The sequence below is a fragment of the Panthera pardus genome, unplaced genomic scaffold, assembly GCF_024362965.1.
Source record: "Panthera pardus isolate Hobbes unplaced genomic scaffold, ASM2436296v1 HiC_scaffold_8, whole genome shotgun sequence".
Classification (NCBI taxonomy): Eukaryota; Metazoa; Chordata; class Mammalia; order Carnivora; family Felidae; genus Panthera; species Panthera pardus.
In genome coordinates, this window is record NW_026527013.1 from 49,692,150 (window position 1) to 49,704,441 (window position 12,292).

A 12,292-nucleotide genomic window follows, 5' to 3' on the forward strand; every position below is an offset into this window, starting at 1 on the left:
AGCCAGCTACTGAGCAGACCCAGTATCCAATGACTATAAACAATGGTGTCCGGGAGGAAAATGCATCCTTAATCAGGGAATGTAGGACTGCATCTTCTAAAGAAGATGGCAGTAAACATCCTAGCCCTTTTTTCTAATCTTTCTGCACCTTCACTTTGGCTTTCCAGCTAAGGGAAACTTGGTTTTGTTGCAGCCATCAAAATAGAATAGAAATCTACATTCCTACTAGCCTCTGGAAAAGAAAATTGACACTATACTTGAATATTCATAGTCCTAAATGAGTATTCTCCCTTTAATAAGTATCCATGGGCATTTGCAGCTGACTGTTTATTCTTATGAAACAAGCCACTGAGTGTGTGAGGATGGGTATAGATATACACAAATCATATGTATCGCTTTAGAAGAATTCTCACTTACTAGAGCTTTTAAAGGTTACTTGGTATCTTCATTCAACACAATATATTTTCAATAATGATTTTCTTGGCAAAGCGAGTAAATTAGACTTTTGTTCATTTGGTGCAAGAGGCAACTTTGTTGCTGTAATATATACAATTAAACGGAGTTGAGATGTACTTTAAATGAAAATTGAAAACAAATTAAGTAATCAGTCAATGTAATGTTTGTGGTTATAGCTCTTGTATATATTTGGATAAGTTAAGGGTGGAAATTGCTGGGCATTTTATTTTATTCCAAGGGGAAAGAAATAGCTGGCAACATTTGAAATTGGCTGTAAAATATTACAGATAATGATAATTTGTTTTTATATTTGTATGAGCCCTTCATCTATTCCCATAGATCAAGTTTAATCATACGGCATATTACTATCTACTAGTGTTAGAATTAGGCAATCTGAAGTTTAGCTAATGAAATATATTTATAGGTTTCTGGGTTTTGTTTTTGTTTTTTTTTTGGTTAATCTTTCTTACTAACCAGGAGTAGGACCTTTTAATTTGACATTTGGAAACATTTGTATTAATAATAGCAATTTTTTAGGTTCTATCTTCTCGCAGTTTGACATTTGTAAAGTTAATGTGTATCTTTTTATCGCTTATTACAAATTATTTCCTTAATATTATGGCTTTGGGATGGCTGCCAGTGACTTACTGCCTCAAAAATCATGATGTTGAGAAAGAGATGATTATGTTTTATATTTAGTTAGATTTATTAGTACTGACTTGGGCTTTGTGCTGAGGCAAATGGGTTTACACAAGTCATCTGAAGATTTTTGGGTCTCTGTTTAAAGTTCAAATTCAACCATTACAAGGCTATGATAATTTATGAAGCTTAATCCCTGAGCCATTATTTTTCACGGTTAACTACATTTGTTTTAGATTTTGAATGTGGATCTTAACTTGGGTTTTGATGCAAGTATCACACCCTGCTATACATTGCATTCTGTTTTAATACAGTACTAAACTTCCAAGAGCAATAAATTAGTTTGCTTTCCCCCTCATCTCTTAAAATTATCCATTTTTAAAAAGCCTCAGATTTTCCAGTATTTTTCTATCCTATTTTTTTAGTCCAACTGTATTAAAAAGGTGTGGGGGATAAGGGGTGCCTGGGTGGCTCAGTCGGTTGAGCATCTGACTTCTGCTCAGGTCATGATTCATGGGCTATCAGTTGGTGCCCCATGGACTTTGTGCTGACAGCTTGGAGCCTGCTTTGGATTCTGTGTCTCCCTGTGTCCCTGCCCCTCCCCTGCTTGTTCTCTGACTCTCTTTCTCTCTCTCTTTCTCTCTCTCTCTCTCAAAAATAAATAAACATTAAAAAAAAGGTATGGGGAATTTCAGCTAAATTTGTTCATTGGCATTTATTCTATGAATTAATTTTCTGACTTAAAGTCATATTTAATTTATATTTTTTATTTAAGTTATTTAATACATGTATTTTTCAGGACTGTTGATCACAAGTAACAGAAATGCCATTGAAAGTGTTTCAGCATAGCAGAATTTACTGGCTTGTATAATGGCATAGTCTAGGGAATTCATGCTTCAGGCATGGCTGTCTCAAGTAGCTCAAACAGGCTCCTTAGTAATCTCTCTTCTTCTCTTTCTCAGTAATGCTTTTCTTTTTGTTGACTTCTCTCTCTTAGAAACTCCTTCATTCTTATAGCCTTGCACACTGGCATCATTATATCCTACAAACTGCCAGTCCAACAAAAACGAGATATTTTTATTACGTATAATCTCAGTAAAAATGAAATTAAATTCCTCTCCATTCTATAACAATCCCATCCCTGACCCATATTCTGTGGCTAGGAGGTTGGAATGTATCCATTTTTGACAAAGTGTGGTCCCTAGATAACCCCCAGAAACATCACCAAAGATTTGGTTAGAAATACTTATTCTCAGATCCCTTCTATACCCAGTCAAAAAATCCTACTGTGGGACCCAGTATACTGGGTGGTAAGGAACCCTCCTAGTGAAGCATTCTCAAGCTTGAGAACCCCTGCTGTACATTAACTGGCCAAGACTGGGTCATGTGAGCAACCCCTGGAGCTTCAGTGTAAGTTTCATCTCACAGCAAGCATGTAGAAAGAGTTCTGAGGAACCAATATCAGGAAAGAGGAAGAGTAGATGGTGTGCTGACAAGTAAGAGATCTCTGCTACAATGAAATTTCAGCCCGACACTACTTTTTCTTTGTTTCTAATGACATTATTTCTCAGAACACTGTTGATTATGAATTGCCCTCTAGAAAACCACTATTCTAATTAAAGCAAATCAACATTCATCCTCCTCTAGGATACGGTATTTTAGTTTTAAATTTCATCTCTGAATAGGTAGGTACGTGGCCAATATTGAAAGGTTTCCAGACCATATTTTTTTATTCAAATGCTTACCAATTACTTAGATATGGCCAACTACCATTATATACCCTTCAGTAATGAACCTTATTACTCCTATGTGATAAATAATAGACTAAAATGAATTTGCTTCAAAATTTCTCATTGATAATGGCAGTGATGCCTACAGAATTTTAGGAAAGGTAGTAAACATTGCAATATCACCTAAAATAATTTTAAAACAAATTTTTAAAAAGCAGCTAATAAGGGAGATGCATGTAACATTTCACATTACTTAAAATTTGTGTTTTGATTTATCATTTGTTAAAGATTTGTTAAAGATCCAAAGGTAGTTGGGTTTGTTTTTTTTTTTTGTTCATTTGTTTTGTTTTTTTGTTTTTTCCTTTTAGTATATTCTTGTTTGGAATGTGTAGGGTAGGAATAGGGAATATGTATTTTTTAACAGTTGCCACAGGGAATTTTTTTATTATTATTATTTCTTTATTTTGAGAGACAGAAAGAGCACGAGCCAGCAAAGGGCAGAGAGAGAGAGGGAGAGATAATCCCAGGCAGGCTCCATACTGATTTGGGGCTTGATCCACGAACTGTGAGATCATGACCTGAGCAGAAATCAAGAGTCTGGATGCTTAACCGACTGAGCCACCCAGGTGCCCCAACCACAGGGAAATCTTAAAATCAGGCATGTTTGGCATACTCCATAGTAGCAAAAAGTAAGGATGCTGTGGTGGAATAGTTGGGGTCAAATCTTGGTCTTAGTTCAAACTAACTGTAGGGAGGTGGGTAGTTCTTTAGCCTTGTCAAGTCTCAAATGCTGCTTCTATCGTTGTTGTTTCCTTCTCTCCCTTTTCTCTTAACTAATCTGCCAGTTACACCTTCTCATTTCTTATGCTGCAGATAGAGGACATGCAGTGGGGTAAAGGAGTCCGGGAGATCCCCCCCTCAGTGTGCACACTGCCATGCAAGCCTGGGCAAAGAAAGAAGACTCAGAAGGGAACTCCGTGCTGCTGGACCTGTGAGCCTTGTGATGGCTACCAGTACCAGTTTGATGAGATGACATGCCAACATTGCCCCTACGACCAGAGGCCCAATGAAAACCGAACCGGCTGCCAGGATATCCCCATCATCAAATTAGAGTGGCATTCCCCCTGGGCCGTCATCCCTGTCTTCCTAGCAATGTTGGGGATCATTGCCACCATCTTTGTCATGGCCACTTTCATCCGCTACAATGACACGCCCATTGTCCGGGCATCTGGGCGGGAACTGAGCTACGTTCTGTTGACTGGCATCTTTCTTTGCTACATTATCACTTTCCTGATGATAGCCAAACCTGATGTGGCCGTGTGTTCTTTCCGGAGAGTTTTCTTGGGCTTGGGTATGTGCATCAGTTATGCAGCCCTCTTGACAAAAACCAATCGGATTTATCGCATATTTGAGCAGGGCAAGAAATCAGTGACAGCTCCCAGACTCATAAGCCCAACATCACAGCTGGCAATCACTTCCAGTTTAATATCAGTTCAGCTTCTAGGAGTTTTCATTTGGTTTGGTGTTGACCCACCCAACATCATCATAGACTATGATGAACATAAGACAATGAACCCTGAGCAGGCCAGGGGAGTTCTCAAATGTGACATTACAGATCTCCAAATCATTTGCTCCTTGGGATATAGCATTCTTCTCATGGTCACATGTACTGTGTATGCCATCAAGACTCGGGGTGTCCCAGAGAATTTTAATGAAGCCAAACCCATTGGATTCACTATGTACACGACATGTATAGTGTGGCTTGCCTTCATTCCCATTTTTTTTGGCACTGCTCAGTCAGCGGAAAAGGTAAGTGAAAATGCACACCACACCACACATTCAAAATATGTCTGTTTTTGTAAATATTGAAACCAAATTGATTGTATAAAGCAAGAAGTTTTATATCCTGAATTACTAGGCTTCAGTGCTACAGGAATCTAAAATCTGCAGGGAACTGTGCCACATTCATTTCACTGGAAACCAACAAGAGGTAGCTTTTTCAAGTTAATTTGTGATGGAATTATTCAGTGTAGCAAGAGCTCATCCAGTATAAAATCATGCAGTCTGTCCAAATGAAATCTTCCTATTCATTCATTACCCACCCTCTCTTCTTACACATATATTTCCTTGGGATAGGAGAAAAAGGCCACAATGCTTCACTGGGATGAAGATGGTCATTACTAGCTCTCTCTCAGTCTTGTTAGTGACTGTCTAGGTTTTCACCGCGGATTGGATCTAGTTTGTGAGCAACACAACATACTAGAAGTTCCATTTGCATATTATATATATATATATATATATACACACACACACATATATATATTTCATACATATTCATCCACCATATATTTATGTGTGTGTGTATATATATACATGCATGTACATATATACATGCCTACATATATGCACACACACATACACACACACACACATATACACACATATATATAGTGGATGAAAATAGGAGAGTTTTGGTTATCATTGTATCCTGGGCTCCCTAAAGCTATATATACATCTGTCACATCAAGTGATTCAGAGTGATAGGAGAGACTCAACTTTCTAGCCATGGGAGGGACAGTATGTAGTACAGCAGGTGTCATCAAACTGTGGAAACTCAAAGTTGGCAAAATTAGTGGACCCTAATATGTTGGTCCTAGATATGGTTAGTGTGCATTCTCCCCCCCCCCCACCCATATAGTTATACAGTTTTATGAGTCTGTAAGTTAGGCAGCCCTAATGTGTTGATTCTTAAAGCAATTAATATATGTCTAGCTGTAGGTTCAACAGGCATGCAATTAGGCACTGCTAAAGCCTTGATTCTACATGAGATTCCTACACATCTTTTATACTCACCTGGATTTGGTTTTGTGTGTATGCAAATCGGGCAGTTCTAATATGGTGATCTTAATAAGATGTGCTGTCCTTCATTCCTTAAAGTCAGCTCTGGCATGGCGGTACAGCTAAAGCCAGAACCAAGACCTAGAGCACTAACTGGAACACTGTATAAGAGAGGGCATGCATATAGCTTGATTAGAAGTGAAAATGTAGGGAGTGTAGCCTGATTCTGTGTTACTTTGTAGGAGTCTCTGAAGCATTCAAGGACTTAGTGCCCTAAATGAGGAAAACAAGGATTGAAGTAGGAATCTCTACAAATTCACAAATCTGTGCCTCTAGGAATTCACTGAATCTGAATTTTTCATTATTACTTCTCTTCTCATATAATCCTGTAAATTATTAATGACCTTTGACTGGTGTTCCAATGGAGAAGATGTCTCTTATCTAAATTGTGTGATTCAGAAGCCATCAGTTTGGACTGTGTGGGGTTTGGGGTTTTTTGTTTGTTTATTTGTTTTTAATGAGTATCTCATAAAACCACAGAGAATTCTGAAACCAAGGACAGTGAATGGTTCCAGATATGGTTTTAGTCATGAATGTCTTAGAGGAAGTTCTAAAATACATGCTCAACAAGCATAGTATGTTTCCAACAGTATGTTTCAAATTCATAATGCATGTTTACTGTCTGTGAAACCAACTTGAATTGCATTTTATTGCTTCTATCTATCCCTGGGCCAAGGGAATAGTAAAATATGAGTTAGGGTAGTGAAACGCAATAGAGAGAAAAAGGAAAAGAATTTCCCAAATGTATGCTAGTAAGTTGATAACCATTGAACTTTTTATGGGAAATGATGTGTATTATCAAAGCCTATGAAGATAATAATTATTTTTTATTAAAACAAACACAAATCCCTATGTAACAGGCTAAAAACATTAAATCCTTTTCTTATAAATTTATTGTTGGGGAATATAAAAGGCAGGAGTACCTGCAGTTTTATAGATAGTCCCTGTTGTAATGATATTTGACAATTCAAGTCTCTACCCTTTAATTTGTCATTTCTAGCCCTTTCTGGTCATGACTGTGAATCCTTTCTGTAAGATCACGGGTATAGTCGACTCATTTAAATACCTGAAAGTGATATAGGGCTTCAGGAATTGAATTCACTGGTTCCAGTTGTTCTGTAAGACTTTGAGCTGGTTGAACTGAACTACAGCAATAAGTAGGCTGTCTTTAAGCAGTGTGCTTTGTATCCTAGAGTTTTGAAGACATGTATGTTTTTCTTTGTATACTCTCAATGGTTTGTGATATCTTACATGGTTGATTGGCACAATTAAAGGTACTAAATTGCCAAATGGGAACAGTGAATTTTATATGGAAATTCACACATCTTAAAGATAGGCATATGGCTAGAGAAGCATGAGTGATAAATTTAAAATATTTTTTGTACATGAAACCATGGAATTTAAATTGTGGAAGGCGGCAAATTGACAAATGCAACAGAGATCACAGAAAAAGGCATCACTGCCAAGCTAAAAATATTCAGAATCACAGCCCTTCCATTTCTGTTTAGATTGAAGAGTCTAAGTGTTTAAGTGAAAGAATTCCATTGTAACAAAAATAAAGGATTAGGCAGTGATTTCAGTAATAACTATTTACTGTTTTAGGAAATTGAAATCATTTTGATTATGATAAGGATATCTTTGTGAAGTTTCTCATCAGTTGAGTTCATTAGCACAGCACAAAGTATGAGAAATGTTTATTTTCTCGTGAAATATCAACCCTCAGTATATTTTTGCTTTTGTGAAGAAGGATGCAGGAGATTACACTTATCTTGTTTTATTGTTGCTAACCCTGTGATTATGAGGATCATGCAACAAGGTTAGGCATGATGAAGGAGGTAAACTTGAGCCATAAGAGAATGATCCCTGGTTTTAGGAATTTCTATTTAGGTCACTGAGATGATTCAAGGAAACACTGGAAATAATAGAGTTATAGAAATGTGGGAACTAGCTGGTCTAGTCAAGTGTGGTAATGCCCCATTGCTATATACTGGCAATGGCTACTGGAGGACTAGATTGTTTGCCATGAAAAAAAAGTCTTTGTTTATGGCTTATCTATCTTTTTTGCATGCCTCCTGGAAAAGAGCTTGGTTCATACAGGGAGAATACAATCTACCCTGCCAAAATAAGAGAAACCCTGTAGAAGTTAGGTTTATCCAAATCTTTTTAACCAGTTGTCAGGAGAGCTTTCTAGGTAAGCCAGTGTTTTTTTTTTTGTTTTGTTTTGTTTTGTTTGTTTTTTGTTTTGTTGGTTTTTTTTTTTTTTTTTTTTTTTTTTTTTTTTTTTTACACATGGATGAGGAGAAAACCTTTACACCACTTGGCTCTGCAAAGGCAAAGTAGACCTTGATATAAATGGAGTGGAGTCAGAGGGTCTCAGAGGTCTTCCCCTCTGTGCATATGTATTTGTTTGTGTAGCAAGGTGGGGAGAGGAAGAGAAGGAAAAGCATTGAGGCATTTTATGTTCAGGGAAGAATGCTGGAAAAAGAGCAGTGGCTGAAAGGAAGGAGTCTATCTTCTGTAATGCGGCCCACAGGCCATTCTTCATATATCAGAACAGAATCGCAAAGATTATAGCACTTAAGTAATAAGATTCTTTGGTTTTCACTGAAGCATTATTCCACGAGGTGACAGAAGAGGGCTACTGCTAGTAATCTCTGAACCAACTCAGGATCCTTAATTCCATGGTTCTTAAAATTGTGTGTATGATAATCCCCATTGGAACTTGTCTTTAAAAATATTCCCAACTGGTTCAATAGGGCAGTGGGATGGGCATAGAACTCTAGACTTCTTAACAAGCATGCTGGAAGTATGTCAGCACAAACCAAGCATGCTTCTGAAAACTACCTGAACATTTTCTTCCTAATCCACCGAACATGTCATATAAATATTTCCTGATCTCTATTTTTAGAGCCTTTAAGAATAAATTAATTCTCATCTCAAGCAACTGGGAGGTCCAGAGATCAAGGAACCAGGAGATCAGAAAGACATTATTCAGAGTCAGAGACAAAGTTTAGACTCAGGAGGTCTGAATGAAGTGTCAACTCGTAGGCTTTGGCTAGAGACCTTAAGAGTCAGGACCAAGATATTGACCCTGCAACCAGAGATAGCAAAGAGACAGGCAGAAAGAAATGTCCACGAGTGTTTCTAGAGGATTTAGACATAAGGCAACATTTTGATCTTCCACATGTGACAGAGCCCCAGAATCTGAACACAGAGCGAACTAATCTAGGACTGACATTAAGGATCAGAAATATTTGGCAGGTAGGTAAATATTTCCTAATCTGTGCCCTGGGCAGACAGTGGTAATCAATTATGGCGAGCTTTCTCTAAACCCAGGTGTGGTCTTAAAATCCTTATCAACACAGTCGTTAGGCAGCCACTACCAGTAAGTCAGAACTGGCAGGAATGTGAAATCCATGTGTCATTTCTGATTATTACTGGACACTGACAAATGACCTTTGATATCTCTGCCAACTCAGCTGTTTGTTGTCCTTGTGCAAGAGCCATTGGGTGGCTTTCATTAGAATATATCTGCTTAAATATAAAGAATACTCAGGAAAATGGGAGTGTGCTTGAATTAGTCTTTATCTTGTCTCTGATTATACATCTCTAAGTTTTCAAAGGCCATACAGAAAGGAACAGTCCTAGCTCCCTTTGGGAGTCATAGATTAGTTTATGTCTCTGCCCTATTTGATTTGATTGAGATTTTCTCATGGTCTTTGAGCACTTGCTCCACAATTGTGAAATAACCTACTATGTCCCTAGTATTCTGTGAAGGACTGGGGAGGAGAGGTGAAGAAGGCACCATGTTCTTCAGTCAGGAACTCACAAGCTAGTGATCAACAGAGATGTTCAAACCAACTTTGAATAGTGTGAGGCATGCTACAGTTGTCAGAAGAGGACTGAAGGACAGGCACCCCAGAAACCAGAACTCTACTTCTGATTCATGGAGGAGTGACAAGTGGACTGAAGTTACCAGGCAGAGGAAGCGCTGTGACAATCCAGTGAGAAATTATATCCCATGTAAAAAAGTAGGGAGTGGTGTTTTCAACACTTGATGTGTAGAGAGAAGAGACAGATTGCACTTAAGGCGACTTTGACTCTTGCAAATATGAGGTGTAAGAATAAAATTTAATAAAATCGCATTTTATGGGAAAACTTTAAAACAGTGTGAACCCCAACATTCCATTCTCAAATTAAACTTTTGGCAAGAATCCCATCTTTCAAAGTGATGGACCAAGTTAATTTTAAATACTCTAGCTTGTAAGCTGAAATACCCGCTTTCCCTTCTTAGGGTGAAATATTCCCCTCTGCGTATGTTGAATTATGCAAAGTCTTCTCTCTAATGCAATTCTCCCCTCTCTGATGTTGTGGGCCTGGGCCCTGTGACAGAGATAGTGATGCGGTGAAGAGAAACAAATCCAAATTATGGAGGACTGTGTTTGGATTCTATTTCTATAAGCCATGGAGAGCCAACAAAAGGTTTATGAAGGTGGGAGGAACATTAACATAGGGTATTTTGGAATGTGAATTCCAGGGATCCAGGGACAGTGCTTGAGGATGAGTAAAGGTGAAACTGCTGGTGTTAAGAAAAGTAAGTTAAGTAGCTATTGTAATAGATTGACAAAAGATGGCACTCATTTAAAGAAGGTCTGAGGGAATAGAAAAGATAAAGCAGGTTTGAAAGCTACTTTGAACACTTTGAACCTTAAAAGAGTAAGGGAATATAATATGCCTTACCTTTCCTTTTGTATTATGCTGCTTTGTTACTGGAATAGAGATATGCTTATAGGTACTTTGTTTCTTTTTTGGAATTCGCAAATAGCATTGCCCACTATTCCATGTTTGAGTTTTGTTTTGTTTTGTTTTGTTTTGTTTGTTTGTTTTCTAACAGCAACTAAATAAGGAAAGAAGAAGGACTCCCTCCCATTATTCTGTCCTCTGTATACAGTCATGGCTAACAGTCTGATAACAGCTTCTGGATATGTAAATACACCAGATTCATACACAAATATAGATGTATTTTAAAACAAAAATTCTGACTTTCTTTTCTGGAAGGCTTGGTAGAACCTCCCACCTTGCCTGGAAATACATATTGAGAGAGGTGTCCCAGTGCTTAGCTTCCCTTGAGGCCCTTTGAGCACTCATGCTGTGATGGGCAAGGGGGCCAGTGGTTGAGGTCTTGCTTCTGTTGTTTAGTTTTGTCTGTTCAAATTTATAGTAGAAGCGTATGGAACAATCTCCTTTCTGCTTCCTCCTGTGACCCTCATGATAACTGAGCTTCTCTCCAAACAGCCCTCTGAAACCAGCTGTTTGCACGTCTGGTGTTAGTCAGTGGCTTGGGATAGTGCTGTCCTATACTCCCCTCCTGAAGCTAACTTTGGGTGCAGTCACCTAGGATAATGGGAGTCTTCACCATCTTAGTCCCTTCCTTTATCTGGAATAGCTAGTTCAGCAGGTAAATGCAAGATCCGTTGTAAAACTGTACTGAGTGAGACTAACAAGGAAATAACTTACTATATTAAAACAAAGTCCCCACCATTCAAGGTTTAAACAGAGAAGTGCTCAAGAAAGAGAAATTGCTGCTAAAGGGAAAAACTAAGCAAGTCTTGAATCAGTCCCCTGAGAAGTGTACTGGAGAGCCTAGCTTTCCCATGAAAGTGTCTTTTACTGTGAGATCTTAGCCTCCAAGAGACACCAGTCACAAGGATGCAGACCTCACTTTTATAACTAGTAGTGGGATGTTCAGAGAAATCCCTGTTGATTGGCATCTCTCAAGCATCACAGGCTACCTATCATTTTCAGAAACAACTCTTCTTAAAGCATGGGAAATCATAGCAGAAGACAGTCTGCTGATGAGCAGTTGGGGGCCTGCCAAATCCAGGTTTGGGGCCCTAAGATACCTATAGTGCAGAGCCTAACACTGGTCTACTTGGTGTTTTGTTCAGGTCCCAGATGCCCTGTGGTCCTAGAAGACAGTTCCTTCATCACCCATCATGCTGTGGTGCTCTGGGCCTATTTCATTGTACCTTGTGACTGTGTCATTTAACCTTTGTGGTCCTAGGTTCTTTCATCTGTAGTCATTCCTACTTGTAGATTTATGCAAGAGAAAATGAGAACTTTAAATTGCTTAATACAGTGTTCATAAAACTGATGATAACATGGGCTGGTAAAGATGTGGAATAACTGGAACTCTCATGTGCTGCTAATGGGAATGTAAAAGTTAGTCAATCACTTTGGAAAATAGTTTGGGAGGTTCTTAAAATATTAAGCATACACCTATTGTGCTATGCTAGCTATTCCTCCTATCTCTTTACCCATGTGAAATGAAAGAATATGTCCACACAGATCTGCATATAATTTTTTGTATGTTTAATAGTCAAAAAATTGGAACAACCCAAATGCCCATCAGTTGCTGAATAGATGAACAAGTCATGGTCAGGCGATAAAATGGAATACTACTCTGAAGTAAAAAGCAATAGATTATTGATCTATCCAACAGCATGGATAAGTCCCAAATAATTATGCTCAAAGAATAAAGGCAAAAAGAGTATGCACTATATAATTAC

General features: G+C 38.2%; 1 protein-coding gene across 4 annotated transcripts in view; it reads left to right on the plus strand.

Annotated features, from left to right (window-relative positions):
• Positions 1-12,292, plus strand: part of GRM7 (glutamate metabotropic receptor 7) — an 876,035-nt gene that overhangs the window by 701,003 nt on the left and 162,740 nt on the right. For 3 of the 4 annotated variants that reach the window (XM_019428303.2, XM_019428301.2, XM_019428302.2), the window contains exon 8: positions 3,699-4,634. The exons of the other annotated variant lie outside the window; for it this stretch is intronic. In XM_019428303.2, coding sequence (XP_019283848.1) covers positions 3,699-4,634 — 936 coding nt within the window. The remainder of the gene's footprint in view (positions 1-3,698; positions 4,635-12,292) is intronic. 4 annotated transcript variants of the gene reach the window in all.